The sequence below is a fragment of the Lampetra planeri genome, chromosome 53 (assembly GCF_965212315.1).
Source record: "Lampetra planeri chromosome 53, kcLamPlan1.2.h2, whole genome shotgun sequence".
Classification (NCBI taxonomy): Eukaryota; Metazoa; Chordata; class Hyperoartia; order Petromyzontiformes; family Petromyzontidae; genus Lampetra; species Lampetra planeri.
Window position 1 is genome coordinate 7,271,582 of NC_136159.1, and position 26,090 is coordinate 7,297,671.

The 26,090-nt window shown below is 51.3% G+C and overlaps 1 protein-coding gene across 5 annotated transcripts in view; it reads left to right on the forward strand.

Moving 5' to 3' along the window:
• LOC144734938 (S phase cyclin A-associated protein in the endoplasmic reticulum-like) overlaps window positions 1–26,090 on the forward strand; it is a 229,050-nt gene that overhangs the window by 59,099 nt on the left and 143,861 nt on the right. For all 5 annotated transcript variants that reach the window (XM_078617403.1, XM_078617404.1, XM_078617405.1 and 2 more), the window contains exons 6-10: window positions 4,670–4,804; window positions 7,773–7,894; window positions 16,311–16,636; window positions 17,972–18,163; window positions 20,703–20,954. In XM_078617403.1, coding sequence (XP_078473529.1) covers window positions 4,670–4,804; window positions 7,773–7,894; window positions 16,311–16,636; window positions 17,972–18,163; window positions 20,703–20,954 — 1,027 coding nt within the window. The remainder of the gene's footprint in view (window positions 1–4,669; window positions 4,805–7,772; window positions 7,895–16,310; window positions 16,637–17,971; window positions 18,164–20,702; window positions 20,955–26,090) is intronic.

Here is a 26,090-nt window from a genome sequence, read left to right on the forward strand (position 1 = left end):
GGTTGCACTTTCCAACCGAGAGTAAATCCCGAACAGCAACACGACCAGCACCCATCGCTGTCAGGGGAGGATCGTTGACTTTGGCATCTTGACACTTCTCCAGGATTGCGGAGAACTTCTCCGCGTTGGTTTAACACGTGTAGGCTTTCGCGACCAATATTATTCATAAGCAACGTTTTTGGGTTTAGATCGCGTTATTTATAAATGTGTCATAACCCTCCACCACCCGACACGGCCAATCAGTAAAAAAGTGTCACGTTGACAAAAGACAAATTAGTTCACTGCGTTAGCCCACCGGTGTGTTGAAGCGCGAAACCACAACATTTACAATTTGAGTACGACGTTTCGCTGGTAATTGCATCCAGCATCATCGGCCCACCCATCCACGCGCGTGCCAAGGCTCCGCTGAAGGAATTAGCCCAACCAGCACCAAGCGGGAGATCCTCCTTCAAAGCGAGCCTCGAGACCCGGAAAAGCTTTCATAGCTGAGCAAAGATGTGACGCCCATGTGGTGACTCGCGATGCTTCGCTGAGTAAACTAATTGTCGTGGTGTTGGATTGGTGTCGCAGCGCCCTGCACGCCGCTAATGCGAATGTTGGCTTGCGTCGAGGGTTGGGGGGGGGAGGATGGAGTTACGGAGGTTGATGCATTTTGTTTATTTTCCGTGGCAGCTCCGGGAGTGGATTTTATTTTTGTTACCTATAAAAGCTTCTGCCCGTGATTATTATCATCATCATCATCATCGGTAATTTCCAGCGAGAGAGGTGGGAAAAAAAAAACACGAAAATGTAAAATTACTTAATCCCCAACAGAAGCACGGCCACTAATGTGTGCACTTAAACACTCTTCCCCACGGACCCACGCAGCCACAACGATGCCCCCGTCTATGGCTTCTTAACAGGTTGCCGGGGCCAGCGCTGGCAGCGAGCACCTCCGAAGGCAAGCACGGCACACGGGGGAGTGGCGTGGCCGGACCTTGTGCGCCTTTGTCTCCTCAGTGCTGATGTTTACATACTGCACCAGGCACTGATTTAAGGACGAGGTGACCTAGGAGGGGGGTGCCCAGAATCCATTGAAAAATTGGTCACTTAAGTTGGCGGTGAGCAGGAGTCGCACTCGGGTTAGGAGCACTCGCGTACACTCGCGTGTGCGCGTGTGTGCACGTGTGTGCGCGTGTGTGCACGTGTGTGCGCGTGTGTGCGCGTGTGTGCGCGCGCGTGTGCTTGTGTGCGTGTGCAACGCCGCCAAATTGTGTATCGGAGCTGTGGCCTCTGCCGGTCGCGATCATTGTGGCGCCGTGAATACCGGGCTCCGCGCATCGGCATAATGCTCCCTCCCTCCTCCCTCGCTCCCTCCCTCCCGCCTCACCAACACCCCCCTTAAAACCACCACTGCCGCACCACTCTCTCCCGCTCGTAATGAGAGCGCTCGCACCCGCACCGCTCATAATGGTCCTCCCGCACCTCGCGCACTTACCTAATTGTCGCGCGGATGAATGGAGTGGATGGCGGCCGGTGGGGAAAGGGGGGGGGGTGAGAGGGAGATGGAGGAGGGGAGGCGGTGCTGGAGGGGGTTGGGCAGGCTTTTTATTTATTTGTGTTTTTCCTTCGTTCATTCATTCTGTTGTTCAGCCGCGGTCGGTTCCTTCGTTCGCCTACGTGCATTGTTTATTTTCTCTGCTTGTCCGCCCGTCTTGTGGCTTGAAGAGCGCGCAGCGTTTGTCCCCTTTGTGTGCCCGTCTGGAAGTCCACCCGCGCCGGTCAGATGCTCCGTCCAGCAAGTAGACCGACATTCTCCGTTTTCCTTTGTCACGTTGTGAAGAAACGGTCGGCGTTATCATCGCCAGCATCTTCAACCGTCAGGCGTTCGCTATCTGTTGGTGAAATAAGCCTTATCGGTGTGCATCAGCAGCAGCAGCATCATCATAGTCATCATCAGCATCATTGCCATCATCTGTTCTCTGTTTGTCGATGTGATGAGCGGTACCTTTGGCAGTGTTGTGCAAGGTGCTGTGCGATCGTCACCCATCTCTCAGCTGCTCGTGCCCTGATGGACGCAGTCATTCCATCTCCCTCTCATTCCTTTACAAGCCTTGCGTCCTGTACTTGCCATTCCATCGCCATCTATTCCATTGGCGTTGGGTTTTCCGTTAGCCTTATCTTGCACACGCCACGAGTATACTTCAGACCTTGTGCGCACGCGGCTGTGTTTCGCGTGCTAATTTATTTGCCGATTCGCAAATTTTATTCCGCATAACGAGAGACGAAAAGTGCGCAGAGTTGCTTGGAGAAGATGCGTGCTTCGAATTACACCTAGAGACGGGGAAAAAAGGGTTCACAGACTGATGACGAAATAGCAAACTCATGTTGGACACGTTACATTCATTGGGAAGGACAGCTCGTCGGCATGGGCGGGCAGGATAATTTGCTGGAAGGGATGGCAACAAATGGATTAAACTGGTGGATGGACGGGTGGAGGATGACCATGGTGGAGATGATCAAAACGTGGAAATTTGTAACGTAATTCAAACTATCCACAATGCAATGTACTTCCTTTATGTAAGGCTAGTAAAGAGCAACACTGACACCAGACGCCTCGTACAAGGTAGGCCTGTGTCAAAATAATAGCCATCGTGAAAAGTAAATATCGTCTTAGTGGAACAAATTAAGTTAAGTTTCTAGTTTAAATATTTGTTTTATTATGCTCGTTTATCCAGGAAAGCCTCACCGAGTCTTGTGTGGTTAATGCAGAGTTGATTCCTTACTCTTAGGTTTTTTCGGTAAAGTCACGTAGGTAGAAAAATAAAATTAATATTCCTTGCAAAAGTTATCTGTTTGGTGTTTGAACATCTTCACACCTCCTGTTTTATTGCCAGAAAGGGTAAAATCTACTTGTATTTTTCATGCCTGCCAAGCATTCGTAGTAGGGGGGCGATGGTCACTCCGTACGTTTTCATTTGAGTAACTTGCGCTGAAGCCATTTAAATTTTACACATTTGGACCATGAAGCCAGCACGCAGCGGTCTACCCTTGCGAATGACGTCACGGGGTCTTTGACGTTCGCCGCGAAGCAGACAACGCGTCGTTTTGTGCAAAAGATTCAAGAATGCAACAAATGAAGCGCAGAGTTGATCGTAACAGAAATCGCGGTAACCGCACAAATTGTTCGAGAGCGCAGTAACGTAAATCTCAGGATTAAACGGCTCGGCCAGCGGACTTCAGGCCAGCAAGCTTTCAGGGCGGCGAACAAGAGATTCTAAAAAACGCTGAGGCGCACGACGCAAACAAGGGTCAATGCGACAAATCGGAAACTCGGCGAGCGTTCGATAAGTCGCCGTCTTCCTTCATCCGTGCTCTCTCTCTCTCTCGCTCGCTCTCCAGCCGCCGGCCGCGTGGTCCCTCTCACGTACAGGGTCCACCACTCGGGAGATATTTCGGCCGCACTTCTTAAAAATATCGCCGCCCCGTTCGGCTTGATTTCCCCTCGTTGGGGCTTTCTTGAGCGTGGAGATTGAGAGTGATCCATGAAGAGGTTAACACTCCTCTGGCCGGCCCACCCGCGCACACCCGCCCGCGTGCACGCCCGCCCACCCGCCCACCCGTCCACTCGCCAACTCTATTCATCGTGTGCACGTGGTGAGCCAAGGGCTTGCTTGTTGACCTGCAAGCGGTTGCTAATGTGCCTATTTTGTCGCGAGCCATTATAGCAGGCGGGCTAACAGCCACAATTTAGCTTTATTAAGTGGTTCTGATTGAAGCTCTGTTTGAGTAACATGGCTTGCCAATTAATGTTTTGCCGTCTACAAAATGCATAGCATGGGGGAAAGGGAAAAATATATATTTAGGAAAGCGTGGACAAAATTATTATAATTTTTCTTTTAATCCTTGGGTTTGCAAACAGTGTAAAGATCTAAAAAAAAATTGATCAAGAGGAAATTGCTATGCCGCGTTTGTTTGTGTGTGAAAAATTATTACATGCTGAACTGCCGTAGACGACGCTTATCTGCAAAACACGGCACCCACCTTCATGATAGCCGTACTGATATACGAATGGCGCAAATATCAAACGCGTGACTGATGAACGATTTGGTGCTCTCTCTAAACTGGGTGGAGTGGTGGCGAAGCGGTTAGCGTACTGCGCTACTAAACCAGCAACCTGAGTTGTATTTCTCAGACGCGGTTAACATCACTGACGAGCGATAACTGGACCACTCGGCAAACCCAGCGGTGCATTGTGGTCGGCCGCCCTGCAACCGTGTTTCTGTTTGTGATGTAATTGTGTCGGTAGCCCGTCAGTGTTCAGACGTCCCTCCAAAATGGGCCAGTGTGTGTGCCCACCATGACGACGAACGGACGCACCTCCAGCAGGTCCACCACGTACGCCTGCATACCGGGCGCTTCTACAATCACATTTTAGTACCCTGCCTATCAATAGAATCGAGTCTCGTCAGAAGCTCGCAGGCTAAGCAGCAGTGCGGCGGATTGGCTTTACTAAATCTGCCCCTCGTTTCAACCGCCTCGCCGGGAAGTCGAGCTGCCGACCCCTGTATTGCAGACCCTTACACCACGTTGGCGTATCTCTCTCTTTCTCTCTCGTTCCTCGTTAACTCCTCTCGACGATGACGGGGGTTCACTCGAGGCCGCCTGGCCGTGCGCCCGTCTCTCCCAGGCCGACCTCGCTGGCGTGGGAGGTGCGCAAGATGTCGCCGGGGCGGCACGTGGCGCCGAGCCCGCCGCCCGACCGCATCACCTCCGTCACGGGCACCAAGCGCAAGCTCACCTTCCCGGCGGCGCCGGTGCACAAGTAAGACGTGGTGGCGGTGGCAGTGGTCACGGTCGTGGTGGTGGTGTGGGCCTGGGTGGAATTGTGGGTGGGCCGTGGTGATTGTGTCTGTGTGTGGTGGGGGGGGAGCAGTAGTGCAGCGGTTAGCGCTCCGCACTACGAACCCGGTGACACGGGCAATACCCGTGATAATGATCTAAACTGGCCCTGGGACTGGGCCTCTCCTAGGTCGACTTAGCCTGTTGCGCTGTTTGTAAACATTGCCACTGGGGCGTGGTGCTGGCCACCCACCCCCTCGTGTACCGTTCCAGCCTTATTAGGTTCTTGCTAACAGTACTTGCCCCCACAGTCTGTTAGGGCTGTACGGGGGATCTTTGTCTTTGTTTGTGTGGTGGAACTGATGGCGGTGGTGTTGGTGGTGGTGGTGATGGTTGTGCGGTGTGGATCTCATGTTAATGGTTCCGTTGACTCATTTTATACGTAGGCTAACCCGAATAAGGTAATTATGACACGTAGACTTTCGTGACCAATATTATGCATAACAACACACCGGTGGATTGAAGTAGCAACTAATCGGCACGTTTCGTTAACGTGGCAAACATTATTACTTGGCTGTGTCAGGTGGTGGCGGGTTAACGACTGATAGGAACCACCTGGTTCCACCAGCCCACAGGGGATTATTGTGTCCGTCCGTCGTGCATCCAAAAATGGGAGGGGTCGGGCCGGGTGGAGAGGTGGGGAGGGGCTGGATGGGGAGGGTGGGGAGGGCTGGGTGGGGAGGGGAGGGTGGGGAGGGGCTGGGTGGGGAGGGTGGGACTGGGTGGGGGGTAGAAGGGGTGGAAGGGGTGGGGAGGGGCTGGTCACCCCGTGGTGCCCTTATAAAACTCAACGTTTAACCTACTCACGCCAGCTTGTGCCCGCCCTCACAGCGCTTATTTGCGGAATACACCACGCCGCCGTTCACCCTGGCCATTGACCGAGCAACTCAACGTTCCTACCAGCTCCCTCCGCAGGAATGTGTTACTTACTCGATCTAACCCAATAAAACTTTATTCTGAAGGTGGTTGTGGTGATCGCTTGGTGGTGGTATGTGTGGCACACCTGATGGTGATAGCTTTGATGGTGGTGGGCCTCACACTGGTGATTGACCTGATGTCGGCTGTGGTGGTGGCCGCCGTGGCCTTGGCAGTATGCGGTGATCTGCTGCTGTGCCAGGCAAGGTGCACCAAAGTGCACCTTGCCTGGCACAAGCACCATGTTGACGTCGCCGCCACTTTGTGGTGATTGGCGGCTGCCGTTGTTGTTGTTGTTGTACCTTCTACAGGTTGCTATAAATGATTGATGATGATGGTGATGACTATAATGGTGGTGATGATGGTTGTTTTTTTTGCTGTCCTTGTTAATGGTGCTGGCGGTCACGATATTGGTGGTCAGGTTCACTATGTTTGTCTCTGCAGCCCGCACTTTGCTGGTAGACTGAGCATACTTAGGTGAGCCCTCTGTAAAACCGTGCATGCTGTCAATCCATTTTACGCATGCTGCAGGAGTCCGCCGTGCCCTGCCAAATGCCCTATAAAATCTGCATCGAACTGTAAATTAACCAGTCACGTCATTGTCATCCATTTGCCAAGTATTGCCTTGCGACAGTTTTGGCCCCGGAGAGAGAAAAAGAACCCTTCCATCGTGACGTGTGACTTTCCTAGCTCATCAGATATTTGTGGACGGTTGTGAATATGTTGACCCTGTGACCATCACGTTTACGGTCGCCTCCACTCGAAGCAAGAGTGGAGCGTCGCCTTTTAGCTGGGCCAGTGGGCGGCAATTCCACATTTCCCCTTGACCGGCGCCAGTCTTTACGTGGTACGACCACCGTTGACTTCCCAACAACCGGGGGATTTGAACTCACGTCGAGCTTTCTTTGGGTCGCTGCGATACGGCAATTCCGCGGTACGACGGGACATGTCCTGCGATGTAGGATCCACGGCCATCGTATGACGACGACGTTTTCTATCGTACCGCATTTGTACAGAGTTGGAGGCGGAACTTTATATACCATGGGGCGATGACAACAATTACATTGACAATGTTTCCCGATGAACAGTTTTTACATAATCCGCTAAGCGATGCATTTCTGGGGTCCAGTTCTCATTTCTAAAAGGCAGTTGAATTGTTTAACTATTTACAAAGTAAATTACTGCACGCGCGTAATAAGCCTGATAGTTTTTTAAAGCTCGATTTATTACGATGCTTATGGTAGGCCCGTATTGAGTGATCCGCAGTGAATATTTCTTTTTAACGAATCTCTTTTTTTTGTTGTACTGGTTGTACAGAAAAGTACAAAATCACTGCAGTACAATCGTGAAATAGAAGTACAGCGTTATGGGAAACTGACATCGTGATAATCGTCCAATTGGGGAAATTAATATTGTATCGGGATTTGTTGTATATATATATTTTGTTTTACCTGGTAAGGCCCACTCAGCTATGTAGCTCTTTTCTGAAGCGACCTATCCACAAACGATAGTTCAACGGAGTGGCTTATCATCATGTGGACATTTATTGCAGCAGCCAAAATAATGCTCTCACAGCGAACGACGCTGTCCTGTCTGTCCGTCCCGTCTGTCCATCACGTCTCTCCGTCCCGTCTGTCCGTCCCGTCTCTCTCTGGCCCGTCTCTCCATCTGCTCTGCATCGCGTATCTCTCCATCCCCTCTCTCTGTTCCATCTTTCTCCGTCCCATCTGTCCATCCCGTCTTTCTGACCTGTTCTCTGTTCCGTCTTTCCGTTCCGTTCCTTCGTCCCGTCTCTCTGTTCCGTCTCTCTTCTTCCCATCTCCCCCCGTTCCCGTCTCTCCCCGTCCCGTCTCTCTGTTCCGTTTCTCCGACTTGTTCTCCATCCCGTCTCTCCGTTCCGTTTCTTTGTCCCGTCCGTCCGTCCCGTCTCTCCATCCCGTCTCTCTCTGTCCCGTCTCTCCGTCCCGTTGCCGCAGCTCCGTGGGGTCGAGCTGGGCGGACAAAGTTCGAGCCAGTCAACCGGGCGCGGCGCAGGCGCCTAAACCCGGCACGGACCCTAAAGCCGGCGGGCCGGAGCGGACCCAGCAGCCGCAGGAGAGTAAGTCCAATAGATTGTCTAAATGCAGTGTGAGTTTGTACATGTGTCATTATGTGGTGTGCTCTGCGAGCATCAATTGACACCTTTGCAAATGAGGTGATCCTTGCCAAAATATTTTCCTGGTTAAATGTCATAATCATTTAAAAAGTCACTCACGTCTATGTAACGAATTGCCACTTTCCTCGACCTGTTTCTATGAATTTAATTGTCAGAAGGGAATAGGCCCAAAGGCCCAGAATGCTAAGTGGCCATCAACAGACAGCGAGTCAATTTATGCATTTATTCTCTGTTGTCTAATTTGTGCCACCGCGCGGTACTCATTCCATCTCACTTCTACACGGTTCGGCCTTCAATTATCGTCTTCAAATTGGCCTAACCGCCGGGTGCATTATCACTCGTATTTCTGCTCCAGCAACTCTGGATCCAAAGTGTCCGATTGCCATGGCTGGCCTTCCCGTGACGCTCATTGTACCGAGGTTCGAGCCCCTGCCGCCCGTCCTTCGGCGGTTGTTTGCAACTGCATGCACGGAACGTGTGGGGCGGGGAGGGAGTTTTGAGCCTGCCTCCTTAATCCCAGCAGCCCGTTACCCACAATCCTCAGTTTTTATGCACCTGGAGCAGATCTGGGGATAGAGTGAGACAGCCATCATGGCTTGGAAGTTAGAACAAGTATTTTAAAGTACAGGACGAGCCAGGGGAAGGCGTAACATTGTATGTACACCCGCCAATCCTGCTTTATTTGGTACCGTGTTCCGTTATGCTATGTTTTGAGTGACAAAGTTAATGTGATTGAGTTACGCGAGTACATTTTTTGTTTGTTTTGAATGAGCATGCCCGTTCCATCGCAGTGTGAGTTTTAGTCGTAAGGTCACAACCCGTTTCGAAGATTGATTTAAACTCACGTGGAGAAGTATGGCGAGAAGCACGTGCGATGATTGCGCTCGTTGCCGACTGGCGGCAATGCGTAGTAATGGGACTCGCCTTTGCTCCGGTCAAAGACATGAATGTCAAATCTTTCCCGAAATGCGTTTTGTAACTTCCCAAGAACGTCAAAAGTGCTTTCAGGGCTATTATCCGAAAAAATGAAAGCATTCAGAATTTTAACATCGACCTAAACTGACCTGAGACAGATGACAGCGACGGTTGCGGTGGTCCGCAGGCTGTGCTCGGAGCGAGGTCTCCACTACGAATTCCCGAGATGTGGCTATCATCGGTGGCGCGCGAAACCAATCGGCGTGGCGGAGTTTTGCCGGAAACACTCCTCCGTGGCTGCCGCGACGCCGTGGGGGAGGCCCTCTTGCCAGCAGTCGAATTGACAAAGGGCCCGACATTTAATGTTTTACCGTGCCGTCTGATTCGATCGTCTCTCGTCTTGTTTGAAAAACAACGTCACATTAATGTTCGCCGCATTGTCAACAAAAAAAGGTCGAGGCATTGTACACTTTAACTGCGCGTGGTATAATTCAACGTTTTTTTTATGACTTGAGTACACGTGATTTAAAGAAGTAATCTTAAGTGGAGCCTTTTAGATGAGAAATTTATAGCAAACATAATTTGCGAGCTGTAAAATTGGAATGGGGATGATGCTGTATTATTAGTTTGGGTGCCGTTGTAATTTTTGTTTAATTGCAAAAGCCTTCCAGAGTGTTTTTCGTGGGTTGAAGCTCGTTGGGTTAATACTCACCTCATCTTGCATAAGCATTCCGTTAACTTATAAGCGTGACGATTGACAAGTGCGCAAGCTTTCGTGGAAGCCTGCCAGTCTCAAGCAAACGTACATTTCAAAGCGCTCACTAAATTACAAAGTGGAACGAATGGTACGAGTTGACATCTTCAGACCAGCAGCAGTCGGTAGCCATATTTCGATTTAAAGCTTTCGTGACTGCAGGGATTCATCTTCTTGGTTCTTTCGGTAAAGTCACGTAGAAGGGAAGTAATAAAATAATAAAAATAAAACATAATAAAACAATTCTCACGACGTTTCGGCCACAACGCAAGCAGCCGTCCTCAGGCGAAGAATGAGAACATTATCAAGCTAGGAGCTTATATAGGTGTAGCGAGGAGGAGCGCCTTAACAAAAGAATGTGCATATGAAGAGGAATTTAGCATACCAATGGGCAATGCATAGGAGGTGGGCGGAGGGGTTTCAAAGTCCCATTATGCCCATGCATTATGCAGGATCAACAGCACCACGGGGGGGCGCAAGGAACAGCGTTAATAAAGGAAAGGAATGTTAGTGATATGTAGCTGCATTTGCCAAACAACCACGTAGAAAACCAAAGTGGAAACTACATAAAAAACTAAAATATAAACTGATACTTACTATACTCTACAATAAGCTGAGTTACTAACAACAAATAATAAATTACAATTCTACGTCGTAAGAAGTATATAATATACTTCCATCTAAACTTTATTCTCTTAGCATATACAGTACTATATACTGCCATAGATAAACCCAACATTAAATTATATTCTGTATTGCTGTAAACCACCCTATACTTTATACATTTTAATATAACACTATGTATTATTCAACTCACCCTAATGTGTATCGAAATGGTTTATTACGTCCTTCCAATGATTGCTAAGCCTGAATCCATCTTCTCGGTTAAAATTGTCTCTGTGTTTGTATATGTGGATCGCCTCATGAACAAATCTCTCATGATAGCCAGATGGCTTGCAGAGAACCTCCGTCTTGGAGAAGTCAATGTCATGTGAGCCCACTGAGTTGTAACAGTGGTCTGCCACGGCTGAGGTGTTTGTCCTACCGTGTTTTAGATCAGCTTTATGTTCACGAATGCGGTCTGAGACGTGTCGTTTGGTTTCCCCAATGTAACTGCTACCACAGAGGCAACTTAGTTTGTAGACGCCAGGGTACTGTATGTCTGGAATCACATCTTTTACAGACGGTACCAGATCACGGATTTTATGTACTGTGTTGAATCGGACCTGGATCTTGTGTTTAATCAGGATTTTGGAGATCTTTTTTGTGACCCCAGCAATGTAGGGTAAGGTGATGGTCTTGAAAGGCTCCTCAACAGGATCTTTCTTGATGGTTGGAGTGATGGCTTTGCGGATTGTGTAGTCGGAGTAACCATTAGCTTTAAGAGCTTGGCGTACGTGTTTGAGTTCACTGGAAATGTGTTCATGGTCGGAGATGCATTGGGCTCTATGATATAGAGTCTTGATGAGGGAATTCTTCTGGGATGGATGGTGGTGGGAATCCGGTTTTATATAAGCATCCGTGTGGGTGGCTTTCCTGTAGACAGAGTGGCTCATTGAACCATCAGGTCTCCTTTTGATTAGGACATCCAAAAAGGGTAGCTTGCCATCATTTTCGACTTCCATGGTGAATCTGATGGCTGGGTGTATGGAATTGATGTGGTCGAGAAATTGGTCTAGAGCAGGCCGGCAATCGAAATTTAACCGCCTCTACGGGGAGGGTTTCCACATAACTTTGAGATCCTTTAACAAGCTCCGGGATAAGAAGGCTCAGCTAATCGAGTCTCTCACCTTTCTGAAGAGATGCCGCGACTCTAAGGTAATACCAAACGCATTTACACTAACATCTGCTGCTGTAACTTCTTCTAATGCGAAACGAATTCTGTCTAGAACTAGCTTAGCTCTTATCTCAGAGAAAATCAGACTTACGCGCACCGAACTAGATCAGTTAGACAAGACACTCTACAAATCACACTTATCTTTGAGTGCAACAATGTCCACATCGGATTGGGAACACGTGGAAAAAATGACTGCCTCTTCAGCTGCCGCTATGTCGACTAAATGTAAGGACAACTTGATTTCCAAATTCAACCGCCTCTCAAACAAGAAACCGGACCCACACATTGAAAAGCTAGATGTTAACAAAGTCGTAATTAATCGCAGTAACAGTCCTATTTCTGAAGGTTTGAAATCCGTTTTAGCTAAAGGACTAAACTTTGCAGTCACACCTAGACACATACCAGTTAATGATATAATTGCTCGAGTAGATGTAGCTCTCAAGGGCTTGAGTCACATCGCTGCAGACGTAGCAAGATCTGAAATCTCTGTAACCCTCAAAAACGCTAAGATGCCAGCTAGCAACATCAGCAAAGATGAGCGTTTTGAATTAGCTCAATTAAAAAAGAGGGATGACATTGTCATCCTCTCAGCCGACAAAGGCAATGCCACTGTCATCATGGACAAAATAGAATACAACAACAAAATTCAAGAACTACTCAACGATGGCAGCTATACAAAAATAAAAAGAGACCCCACCAACAGCCTCGTCTCCAAAACCAACAACATCATTTCTGCTTCAACCGCATTAATTGATCAGACCAAACAGTTCTCGTTGAAACCTTCTGCAGCCAGGCCACCAAGATTGTACGGCTTGCCAAAGATACATAAAGAAGATACACCTCTTCGTCCCATTGTCTCTACTATCAACTCCCCCACTTACAAACTGGCTCGTTTTTTGTCCGAAATCCTACGGCCTTTCACTGGAAAAACCACCTCTGCAGTACTAAACTCTACTGACCTGGTATCGACAATCAAGGGGATTGCCCTGTCCCCAGACGACCTGCTTGTCAGTTTTGATGTGGTTTCCTTGTTCACCAAGGTGCCTGTGCCTGACACCATCGCAATCATTGAAGACTTGGTTCATCAAGGACTAAATGCTGGGGTACCCCCCCTGGTGAGACACTGCTTAACCAATACATACTTCACCTGGAATGGAACCTTCTACAAGCAAATTGAGGGCACCCCAATGGGCTCCCCCCTATCTCCGGTTGTAGCCAACATCTTCATGGAGAAATTTGAGACGGACGCCATCCAGACTGCCACTCTACGCCCGACCTTATGGAAGAGATACGTAGACGACACTTTTGTCATCTGGCCACATGGCCGGCCTGCTCTAGACCAATTTCTCGACCACATCAATTCCATACACCCAGCCATCAGATTCACCATGGAAGTCGAAAATGATGGCAAGCTACCCTTTTTGGATGTCCTAATCAAAAGGAGACCTGATGGTTCAATGAGCCACTCTGTCTACAGGAAAGCCACCCACACGGATGCTTATCTAAAACCGGATTCCCACCACCATCCATCCCAGAAGAATTCCCTCATCAAGACTCTATATCATAGAGCCCAATGCATCTCCGACCATGAACACATTTCCAGTGAACTCAAACACGTACGCCAAGCTCTTAAAGCTAATGGTTACTCCGACTACACAATCCGCAAAGCCATCACTCCAACCATCAAGAAAGATCCTGTTGAGGAGCCTTTCAAGACCATCACCTTACCCTACATTGCTGGGGTCACAAAAAAGATCTCCAAAATCCTGATTAAACACAAGATCCAGGTCCGATTCAACACAGTACATAAAATCCGTGATCTGGTACCGTCTGTAAAAGATGTGATTCCAGACATACAGTACCCTGGCGTCTACAAACTAAGTTGCCTCTGTGGTAGCAGTTACATTGGGGAAACCAAACGACACGTCTCAGACCGCATTCGTGAACATAAAGCTGATCTAAAACACGGTAGGACAAACACCTCAGCCGTGGCAGACCACTGTTACAACTCAGTGGGCTCACATGACATTGACTTCTCCAAGACGGAGGTTCTCTGCAAGCCATCTGGCTATCATGAGAGATTCGTTCATGAGGCGATCCACATATACAAACACAGAGACAATTTTAACCGAGAAGATGGATTCAGGCTTAGCAATCATTGGAAGGACGTAATAAACCATTTCGATACACATTAGGGTGAGTTGAATAATACATAGTGTTATATTAAAATGTATAAAGTATAGGGTGGTTTACAGCAATACAGTATATAATTTAATGTTGGGTTTATCTATGGCAGTATATAGTACTGTATATGCTAAGAGAATAAAGTTTAGATGGAAGTATATTATATACTTCTTACGACGTAGAATTGTAATTTATTATTTGTTGTTAGTAACTCAGCTTATTGTAGAGTATAGTAAGTATCAGTTTATATTTTAGTTTTTTATGTAGTTTCCACTTTGGTTTTCTACGTGGTTGTTTGGCAAATGCAGCTACATATCACTAACATTCCTTTCCTTTATTAACGCTGTTCCTTGCGCCCCCCCGTGGTGCTGTTGATCCTGCATAATGCATGGGCATAATGGGACTTTGAAACCCCTCCGCCCACCTCCTATGCATTGCCCATTGGTATGCTAAATTCCTCTTCATATGCACATTCTTTTGTTAAGGCGCTCCTCCTCGCTACACCTATATAAGCTCCTAGCTTGATAATGTTCTCATTCTTCGCCTGAGGACGGCTGCTTGCGTTGTGGCCGAAACGTCGTGAGAATTGTTTTATTATGTTTTATTTTTATTATTTTATTACTTCCCTTCTACGTGACTTTACCGAAAGAACCAAGAAGATGAGTCGGTAGCCACTTTTTAAAATTTAAATACTAGCTTTACTACCCGGCTTCGCCCGGGACTCGGATTCTTGTCTTGGATTAATACGCGGCCTACGCGGAGGGTTTGGGGGCGGGGGGGATACGTGACGTCAGCAGGCACACTGCGTGACGCTGCCGCATGCGGGTGACATCACAGATGTGACGTCACCGCTCACTTGCCGTGCAAAATATATCCATTATTGCGCACCCCCCCCCCCCCCCCAAAATACAAAAGTCTACTTTTATACTTTTTGCATTGTGTGCAGTCTGGAAGCTACCCACATGCCAAATGTAAAGTTTGTTGCATGTCGGGAAGTATGCTAAACATTTCGAACAGACACATATTCACAAATTTCCATTTTATATATATAGAAGATAATAAACAAACGTTGCACCAGCTGTCACGGCCAAGCCAAGCTCAACGCCAGATTGTAACGACATTATTTTACGCAGTGGTGGCCAGGCCGACACTTCCACAATCCTGAGTGCAGCTGTGGTAAGGTTTCACGGCTGTGCACGAGTGTTCGGGTCGTCCCGCGTATTTTGCTCGACGTGATGTCCGACGTTCCGCTCCACGTGCTGCATTCGTTTCCTGAAAGGGACAGGTCATGTGACCTGTCGATCACGTAGCGTTTGGCCGGCTGCTGCCCTTGAGATGTCGGCCAGCCGACATTGATTAGTAATAATAGCGATGACGTTTATAACGCGGCCAGATTTTGCAGACAAGTCAATAACTCAGAGGCGCGGAGCCAAGCTCAGGGTCTGCTCGAAAGCCCTGACCCAACACATCTGGAGAGGCCTTGGGATGTTCCTTAAAGTCAGAGTGCATTTGATGTTGCGGATGTGCAAAGGCGTGGAGTTCCACACCGAGGGGGCGATAGCAGAGAACCGATGTGAGGCTGTAACAGTGTAGTGTATAGTAGTGTAGTGTATAGTATTTTAGTGTATAGTAGTGTAGTGTATAGTAGTGTAGTGTATAGTATTTTAGTGTATAGTAGTGTAGTGTATAGTAGTGTAGTGTATAGTGTAGTGTATAGTATTTTAGTGTATAGTAGTGTAGTGTATAGTAGTGTAGTGTATAGTGTAGTGTATAGTAGTGTAGTGTATAGTGTAGTGTATAGTAGTGTAGTGTATAGTAGTGTATAGTGTAGTGTATAGTAGTGTAGTGTGTAGTAGTGTAGTGTATAGTAGTGTAGTGTATAGTAGTGTAGTGTATAGTAGTGTAGTGTATAGTAGTGTAGTGTATAGTAGTGTAGTATAGTAGTGTATAGTGGTGTAGTGTAATGTATAGTATTGTAGTGTATATTAGTGTAGTGTATAGTAGTGTAGTGTATTGTAGTGTAGTGTATAGTGTAGTGTATAGTAGTGTAGTGTATAGTAGTGTATAGTAGTGTAATGTATAGTAGTGTATTGTATAGTAGTGTAGTGTAGAGTGGCGTGAGGCTGTAACCTTTGTGTCCGAAGCATGAGCTTCAGTGCAAGGCGAGAGTAGCGAGGCGCGGTATGGTGGGGAACCGGTGGTGAAGGCGTGTTGACAAAGGCAGGCGATTTTATCATTTGTCCTGCTGGCGAAAGGGAGCCAGTGAAGCTTGTGCACATGAGCGATGAAGCTATAGAGCGACATCCGCTGGACTATGTAACGTGGGCCTGGACAGATCCGCGTCAAGGCCAGAAGGGACGATGGCCGGTGGTCGAGACTAACGATGGAGTGGCTGCCAAAGGACTTGCCCCCAGAGAGCGGACAATGGTTTCGGCACGTGTGTTGGGACCTAAATGGATCGTTGCACCGCTGGACGGAGAGAGATGACGACAGCTTGGGGTGGCCTTCATCCAGCAGATAGATTATGGCTGATGATGATAATGTCATATTCATCATCATCAGCATGATTATACTCTTCGTCATCATTACCATCGTGAATCATGGTCAGTCGTTACCATATTCTTTATCAATGTGACGATGATGTGGTGGTTATTTTTCTACCGCCGCAGGCGCATCTGCGGCAGACGGCGACGGCTGGGAGATGGTGCAGAGGGGCCGCCCTTCCAAGTCCCGCTCGGCCACGGCGCTTGCCAAGGCAGCTTCCGGAAACGCGTCCGCAAACGGCGGCGCCGGTGGCGGCGCCGCGTCAGTGCCAACGACAAACGCGCCGCCGCCGGCCGGCGGACCGCCCGGCGGCGGCGCGGGCAAGGCCAACGCGTCGGCGGCGTCACGCAGAGACGTCGGCAACAAGGAGAACCGCGACGTGGCGCCGAGGAGCGCGAGGCCCAACGCCGGCTGTGTCGGCGGTGGCGGCGCCGGGGGAGCCAAGGCGACCGTGAGGCCCTGTCTATTTTGGACTTTTTGTCCCCGTTCGGTTGCTCCGGTGGTGCCGTCGGCTTCTCGTCGCGAGGCGGGGAATCCGTTCGAAAGTCTCGCAGAGCAGCGCATTCGCACAGTGTCAGCGAGCGGCGCACGTATGCGGATATCCCAAAGCTATTTATGAAACCCCTTTAAGTGGTCCGCACGGCGGGGGGCCAGCCCCTGCCCTGCTGCGGAGAGAAACGCTCGCCGTGTGACGGTCAAACTGATTTCGAATTAAAGCTTTCGTGACTGCAGGGATTCATCTACTTGGTTCTTTCGGTAAAGTCACGTAGAAGGGAAAATAATTCTCACGACGTTTCGGCCACAACACAAGCAGCCGTCCTCAGGTGAAGAACAGGTCTGTCGGAAAGACAGTGTCTGAATGAGGACGTCGTGAGAATTATTTTCCCTTCTACGTGACTTTACCGAAAGAACCAAGAAGAGGTAAAACTGATATTTGTAATTTTAGAAGTGGAATTCATCACAATTAAGTGCATAACGCAATGTGATGGGGTTTATTTTTTTCGTGCGTAATCATTATCAACCAGCCCGAGAACATTACCGCGCCACACTTGAGAACCCAATTGAACCACAACTCTTGTGTAAGTCAGTGGCTCTTTCATGTAAATCATTGGTGACTAACCACCAACTCCACTACCCTTGAGAATCAAATTTGAATCACAGGCGGTGTTGCCAGGTCAACACTTTGACCGCTCATAATCAACGTTTAAACTGAATTTTTACCGCTGGTCCACCGGGCTACCTTTGTCTCATCTGCTTTTAACAAAATCCCATGACCCTTTGCCTGTGGAAGTGGGCGATCTTTGGGCTCTAGAAGCCTTGTGTTTTCTCGGAGGGTCCCTATAGATCAGGGGTGGGGAAACTTTTTTCTGCCAAGAGCCATTTGAATGACATCATTCGCGGGCCATACAAAATCGTCAACTTAATAATTAGCCTGTTATATTTGGTCAAACATTTAATTAACTCACCCATAATGTGATGGGCTGGAACTTCTTCTCTTTGGCGAGGCATGTGATGTTAGCTGGTATTGATGATGTTGCTACTCGCAACTGCTTTTACACGTTTTCTCCTAGATTTATTGAATTTCGAGTCCCGCCTGCGGTTGCCTTGGCAGGGCCAGACCCAAATGATTTCGCGGGCCGGACGTTCCCCACCCCTGCTATAGATGAACTCGTGGTACACACCTACATACTTGTCAGTGCCGAGTTGTACTAATGTTTAATCACAACGCACGAGAAGGAGCATGTCTTGTATGTCCAATATGAGACGTCCTCCTCGTTTGTCGTAGGCGCAAGCGGACATGAAGGCGCGGCGGGAGAGAGCGGCCAACGTATGCGGTGTTGGTGGTGGCGGCGGCGGCGGTGGTGGTGGTGGTGGTGGCGGTGGTGTTGGTGGCGAGGATGTGAAAGTGTCCAGAATCATTGCACCAGCACTCGAGAATCAGGGCAGTGATGTGGGACCAGCGATCATCAGTGAAGAGGTGTGTGTGTGTGTTTAACCCTTTCCAAATAAAATGGAAAGTAAAAATGCATGAGCTCTGTCGTGGGGGGGAGGATCACGGTCAATTTTGTTAAAGATGATCCAAATCTCATTAATACTTCACTATAAAGTTGTGTTGCTATTAGGGAATTTTTAAAACTCTCCAAATTGATCAAAGGCTTTCCCAAAATAGACGCTCTGCCATCGACTGAGCTCCACAAAGAATGGCGGGCCACACTCTTCCACCCGCGCCGCTACAGAGAGTCATATTCTTCGTGCCACTCCAACCGATCCTCACAACTGGAATTATCCCAAACAAAGTGCAAGGCCAGATTTGACTGGGTGGGAATTTTTTCTACTCTTTGGTTCTTTCGGTAAAGTCACGTAGGTACAAAATAAATTAAATCGCGACGTTTCGGGCGCCCGCTTCAGCAATTGTTTATTGCTGTGGTTGTTTCAACCTGATGACGCTTGTGTTGCGCCCGAAACGTCGTGTTTTTTTTTGTATACCTACGTGACTTTACCGAAAGAACCAAAGAGTATGGATTCCTGCAGTCACGAAAACTTGAAATCTAGATTGGAAATTTTTTTTTTGCTGCGAGGACATTGGTGGCCGACGGGGGGAGGGGGGTGGCAGGGGGTTGAGACCATCAACTCGGCACACATTTGAGAACCCGGTCTAACCACGGGTGGCTGTGTGGTGCCGGCTCTGGTGCTCCAACCTCGCGGTCACTCTCGCCACCACCCCTCCCCCCCCCCCCGTCGCCCTCCCCCCCCCCCCGTGTTTAATCACGCCGAGTGTTGCAGCGCGGCGGTAGCGGCGCCGGTCCGCGCATTCTGCAAATTAACGGGCACACTTTTATTTACGCGTTTTTGTTCTCCCCCCCCCCCCCGCTGCTTGTGTATTTATTTATTTATCTATCTCACACGTGGGGTGTGTGTGTTTTTCCACCATAATGGGTGCTTCGAGAAGCAAGGCAATTTGGTACCCACTTTGCGCCGTTAGTGGTATTAATTAGCGCTAATTAACGCGCAGTCTTTTCAGCGGACGATTACTCCCCTCTCGGGCGTCCGCGTGCATTAGGCTCATTATGCTGCCGCGTGTTTGACACATTTTAACACACTGTTTTGCGCGCGCTCGCTTGCGTGTCGCTTTGTTTGGCATTTTTATTTTCTACCTCCCCCCCCCCTCTCTCCTTACCACTCCTACTACCCTCAATCTTTTCTCCAAAATCTCAAAATAAAGCCATAAAGAGGGAGAGAGACGGTACGGGGAACGTAATATAGGAAATGTCACCATTTAGTTTTGTCCATTTGTTCTTCCTTCCGCCAAACAGGCCGCTCGTTTACGCACTCCCCGTCCATTACAGAGTGGACTCGCTGAATGGCGCCCTCCGTTAATTTACTCGCCGGGGAGAGAGAGAGAGAGGGAGAGGACTCACTTGCGGCCTCGGCTCGCGGACAATTACGCGTTTAGCGCGCGAGGTGGACGCGGGCACTAATGGCGCCGTCTTGGCCTTTCTCTCTCGCTCACTCGCTCTCTCTCGCTCGCTCGCTCTCGCTCGCCATCTCTTTCCCCTGGGCGGTTTGTTTGTGTCTGAGGCGACCCGCGCTCACCGCGAATGAGCCGGTTTCTTCGCCGTGCGGCGCTGGGTTTCCTCGTTCCGTAGCGTTTCATTCCCCCCCGCACACACTTTTACCAACTGGGACTCTCTCTCCGAGTACAGTCGAGTCAAATGAGTATGTGTTGGCGAATCGTGTTTCAATGTTCCCCTCTGCTGTGTAAAATAAAAAGGTAAAGTCACAGCCCCGCGATTGCGCGCTCACGGCACTGCAGGCGGAAGTGCTTCTCTTGCATGGAGCGCTAGCGAGCCCCTCCAGATGGTAATTGGCCTACTCTTTCGTGCTCGCCAGGCACCTTGGCAGAGGTGGGAATGCCCACGCTTTACCCCACCACAACCGACCTGCTGATGGACTAACTGTGGTTTTGATCCCGACCCTGACGCCTGTATATTTGGAGTTTGCGTGTCTCTCTCCCCGTGATCACGTTGATTTTTATCCGGGTCCTCCGGTTTTCCCCTCCACATTTAGAAACGTGCGTTTCGAGTATTTGGCTGCTTAAAAAAAAAAAATCCACGCGACGAGCCACTTTGTTGAGCTATCGTTTGTGGTCAGGTCGCTTCTGAAAAAGAGCTACATCCCTTACCTGCTAACATAAAAATAGTGCAGTGTATTCGTTGGTGATTGCAGAACCTTTTTATCCTTTACACTGCAATTTCTCCTTGTGGGATCAAGGGCACCTGTGGACGGGATCTCTCGCGCCTAAGCAGACGGTGCATACCGTCTTCCACACGATCATTATTATCAATACGTGTATCCTTACCAGGGTGGCCAATGGACCCAGTCGGATAGCCGGGCTGTACTTACGAGCCTGATTGTCGCAGGCTGCGGTGCGTGCCCATAACCGGCGACGTTCAGTCGGGCGGTGCTGTTCCGTCTTCGTTTTCGTGACCCCCCCGTCTTCTCGTGGTCCTCATCAGAAAGAGGAGCGCGATGAGCCGCCGCGTCCCGGTGACCCGCCGGCCGCCAGCCAGACGATGGTGCCAGCGGAGACGCCTGCCGACGAACGCGGAGGGCGCGGTGCCGAAGACGGTGGCACTGGAGGAGCCGGAGAAAGTGGAGGAGGTGGAGGAGGAGGTGGAAGCGAAGAAGGTGGAGGAGCACTGCCGGAGAGTGAAGAGATGGCGCCCAAGGACGCACAAGTGGTGCTGACGTCCACTGAGCTGCAAAACGTGCGTTGAGTTACGCTGCCGTCTGTGTGTGTTTGTGGAGTAGGGGGGTGGGGGTGAGTGTCGGTGTGTGGGTGTGTGTGGACTTGTCGTAACAGCGGTGTCAAGATTGGCCTCCATGGAGGAGGCTCGTGAAGGACGCTACTGGGCAGTTGTAGGCAGTCGCCCTCCAGCAACAACGAAGGGCAGAGGAGCGACGCTCACAACAACGAGCTGAGCGCCGGGCAGCTAAAACAGAGCAAGTTGGCACAGTAGGGGGGCACAGGTGTTGCATCGGTCAGGCGTCTCAGTCAGTCGACCCATGGCACCTGGGTCTGTCCCGTGACCTCCTTCCAGCGGGCGTTCGACACTTCACGTGGCCTTAACGTGCTGTGGTGACGTCGCCGCCACTTAGTGGCGAATGGCGCTTGTTGTTGTTGTTGTGTGTGTCTGGCTGTCTGTGCATGAGTTAAAACGTCTGACATTCTGCTAAACAACACCTCGGAGGGCCGTGTTCCCAATTGTTTGCTGTTTTTAGGGAAATTCGTTTTGAGGGCCTCTTTCCAAAAACGCCTGCCTCTGGCTCCGTATATTTGAGGGCAAATATTCCTCGTTCTCACGTGGCCTGTAGCTCCGCAGGGCCGTGCTCTCCCCCACCCGCCACCCAACAGGGGCCACGGCCGCTCACATCCTAGAGACGCCCACGGCGTGGATTTGAGAAGTGACCAAATCGCCCAGGGCACCATGGCAAGTGACCCCCGACCCGGCCTCTTGAGCTCTCACCTGGTTCAACAAAATAATACACGAGACTCAGCTTGACCCGGCAACGTGCCCGATCTCGCGAGAGCTCGGACAGTGCTTGGACGTGCGACCGCCACGCCCGCCAGGCCGCCCTCGTAGGCGGAAGCGCGTCCCTGCGCTGACGCGGTGGTCGACGGAGGGCAGGGCAGCGACACCCCTTAGTTGTGCCGTACTTCTGCGCTCCTGCGTCCGCGTTGCACGCGCCCCGCGGGGGGGAAGCACTCGCCCGGCAGCGGATCGGCGAAGAAGACGCCCCTGCGCGCGCACGCCAGCGGCCGGGGCGAGCACCTCGCGCCGTTGAATCTGAGCCCCGGTGACGGCCGTGGCACTGGCACGAGGGAGCTCCTGGCGGTGATGCATTATCGCGCGCAGCAACAGAAGTCCCTCCCGTGCTCTAAAGCCCTTGAGTTGCATGGCGGTTGCTTTGTGTCCCCCCTGTCTCTGCGGGCTTTGAAAACATTCGCACTCGCGCGCACACACACGCGCGCACGCACACACTCGCGCACGCACACATACACACACGCGTGCGACCACACGCGCACGCACATTTATAATATTTATACACATTGTGTCTTTTATGCTTTTTTTGCGTTGGCTTTTATGATCTCGTTGTTGATTCACTGTGAGGTTGCGCTATTCACTCGCTCGACCTTTCTTGCTTTATCCAGGCTTGCCGCCCCCCCCCCACCCCCCTCTCCCACCCGCAAAACATCCAAACCCGAACACCCCCCCCCCATTCCCTACCGTACTTCCCTCCTGGCGCTCCCGCATACCCCCCTTTTCTCTCCCCCCCCCTCCCCACCACCGCCCCGATCCTCAGAAGGTGCTCTCTCTTTCTCATGTGCCTCCTCACTTGGCGCGCTTCTTTCGGGCCGGAGAAGCGGCTAAAAGCTTTCCCCCCCCATTGTTGTGCGATGCTCGCTCGCGTGGAGTGGTCATGCGCGGTGTCGGTGGTGGTGGCGGCGGCGTGCCTTCCTCCACCTCCTCTCTCGCTCTCTCCCCTCTCATGTACTCTGTGTGGTGCTTTCTCCCCTTTCTAATGTGCTCTGTACGTGTGTGTGTCACTCTTTGGGGAGCGGTGGTGTCGCGGTTAGCGCTACGCTGCGCTGCGAACCCGGCGACCCGAGTTCGATTCCCGCTCACGGTCAACACCAGTGACGATTATCTGAACCGGTCCTGGGCCTCCCCTAGGTCGACTCAGCCTCAAATGAGTACCTGGTGTGGTGTGTAAACATCGTCACTGGGGAGACAAAGGCGGTCGGGCGTGGTGCTGGCCACCCACCCCCTCGTGTACCGTTCCGGCCTTCATAGGTGCTCGCTAACAGCACTTGCCCCTACAGTCTGTTAAGGCTATATGGGGGATCTTTGTCTTTGTTACTCTCTCTTCTCTCTAATGCACTCTGTGTGTCGCTCTCTCTCTCCTTTTTTATTTTACGATCAGTGGAAACAAGAATATGCTCGGTGTAGTCGGCACTTTGCTTCGTTCATCATTTTGCAATTTTTATTTTTTATAACTTTGCTTTATGTAACCCCCCACCCTCTCGCTCACTTTCTCGCTCACTCTCTCGCTCACTCTCTTGCTCACTCTCTCGCTCACTCTCTCGCTCACTCTTGTTCTGCACGCAGCCCTTCTCGCAGTCCAACGGCCTTCGACGGGTAGCTCATAACTGCATGCAGAGCTCCCCGTCATCTGCCACCGAGCACACGGCCTCCTCCATCGCCCACCGCTCCTTGAAGGCCGGCACGGCGTGGGTCAGCTGCGCATGGCGGAACTCCAGCCCACACACCCTGGGGCTCCGACCAGAGCGCGGAAGATGCCCAGGCTGCTGGCCGGACGTTTCCCCTCCAGGGCCACCTTCCTCGCCCTGTATATGGCGAGCTTGGCGTAGCCGACGAGCACGTTGACCAGCCCCTGAAGATGTTGGAGTTCGTCGCCCTTTTGGTATCCAAAGATGAGGACCGTCGGGGAGAAGTGGAGGCTGAAATTTAGGAGTATGTTTCTCAGGACCTTGAACAACAAGTCCAGGCTCTTGCACTCCACGTATTGGTGCGCCACCGTCTCCACTTTACCGTAGAACCGGCACTCCGGGGACGTGTCAGTGAAGCGCGCCAGGGAGGCGTTGGTGGTGACGGTGCCGTGGGCGATGCTCCAGCTGAGGTCACCGATGCAGTTGTACGTCGGGCTGGAGTAGAGTTGCCTCCAGCGAGGCCTCTCCGGAGAGACGCAGGGCAGCAGGGCTTTCCTCCAGGCATGGTCCTTGTGGCTCCTCAGGGTGTCCTGTTGGTGAAACCGGACTATGTAGGAGTAGAGCACCTTCCTCTTTACATTTGCGAAGGCCACCTCCGGTAGGTTTTCCAGCCGGCACAGGTTGTGATCCGCCTTCGCTTGTCGGCATTGGCGATGCAGCGGCACGACGGAGAGCTCCGGTGGAGGGGGACCGAGACGGGCCTCGTCATCCCCAACGCCGATGGGGGGCGTTCTCCCCGTTGCCGCTGAGAAGGCCCCCTTGGCTTCGGCCAGGATCCGGGCAGCCACCCGGAGCGACTGCAGCCCTGTCTTTGCGGCCATCACAGCTGGTCCGAGCCACCGGCCCCGTGTTTCAGGCTCCACCAGAGCCGCGCATTGGTGAGGCGCCTCTCCATGCCGGGGGTGGCGGTGGTGGATGGCAGCTTTGTCTGTGGGTTCCTGAGGATCGGTTCGAAGACCAGATCTTCGGCCGATCGCGGCTGGTTCAGCCTCCTGACGGCGAGGGAGCTCCATGTCTGCAGGACGCTCCTGTAGAAAGGTGGCAGCTGTCCCAGTGGGAGGCCCTGCAGGTCCATGTAGAATAGTTGTTTGGAGCACTGCAGACCCCCCAGCTGTTTCAGGAGGAAGGAGGCCGTGATGCCCCAGGCCGGTGCAGGGGCAGCGTGCAGGAACTTTTGCGCGGCCTGCAGTCGGAAGGTGGCCAGCTGACTCCGCACGCACACCAGCCTGTGACCGCCCTCGTCCAGTGGCAGGGACAGGACCCCAGTGGCGACCCGGTGTCCTCCGCCCGACCAGAAGAAGTCGAGGACTCGCTTCTGAAGCGCATTGACGAGGCTCATGGGGGGGTGCAGGGAGAAGAGTCGGTGCCACAGCATGGACGTCACCAGCTGGCTCACCACCAACGTCTTTGTCCTGAAGGTGAGGAACTTGCACAGGCGACTCCAGGTGCCCAGCCGGTCCTTCACCTTCTCCTCCAGCTCGACCCAGTTCCTTTGCGGTGGTGCAGCGATGTTGTGCTCCAATTGATGGTTTTTGCCTTCTCCGGACACTCGGTCATGTCCCATGCTCCAACCAGCAGGCCGCTACACTTTTGGACGAGGAGGCCTTCGAAAAGACCTCCTGGCACTCGTGCGGCAGGGCGACATCATCCAGGGAATGAAGGATGAGGAGGATGTCGTTGGCGTATGCCGTCAGGACCAACTTGACACTTGGTTCCCTGAGCACCAGGCCGCTGAGTCTCCGCCTTATGAGACTCAGCAAAGGCTCTAAAGCCAGGGCATAAAGTTGGCCCGACAATGGGCATCCCTGTCTCACTCCTCGCTCGAATTTGACGGGGCAGTGAGGGCGCCGTTGACCTTGGTGTAGAGTAGGCGGATCGTTCGGACAAAGCCATCCCCAAAACCAGAGGTCTTGAGGGTTCCCAGCAGGAATTTGTGGTCCACTTTGTCAATAGCCTTTTCCTGGTCAAGGGCCAGAAACGCGATTGGGATGCCCAACCTCTGGGACACCGCGATGAGGTCCCTGACCAGGAAGATGCCGTCGTGGATCGTTCGTCCGGGGATGGTGTAGGACTGGTCCCTGTTTACGACTTGTGCAATCACCCCTTTCGGTCGCAGGGAGAGAGCCTTCGTCAATATTTTGTAGTCTGTGTTCAGGAGGGACACCGGACGCCAGTTTTGTAGGTGCCTCAGGTCTCCGTTCTTGGGAAGCAGAGTGAGCACCGCCCTCCTCCAAGACTGAGGCATCACCCCGGTGACAGAGGCTTCCTCCAGCACCTCTCTGTAGTCCTCCCGTAGGGATGGTCAAAAAACGGCGTAAAACTCCCCTGTTAGCCCGTCTAAACCTGGGGATTTATTTGGGGGTCAGACCTCTTACAGCTGCGTCAAGGTCATTCCTGGTGAGCTTTTGCTCTAGCAGCTCTTTCCCGTCTTCCTCCAGGGTGGGTAGACCACTCCATGCCTCCGCCTGGGCCGCTCCCGATGTTTCTTCAGGGGAGAACAGGCTGCCGTAGAAGTCTCTGATGATGGTCGACTTCTGCTGGAGTTCGTGCGCCAGGACACCGTCCCCATCAAAGAGGCACTCCATGGATTTGTGTCTCCCGTTCTGCCTCC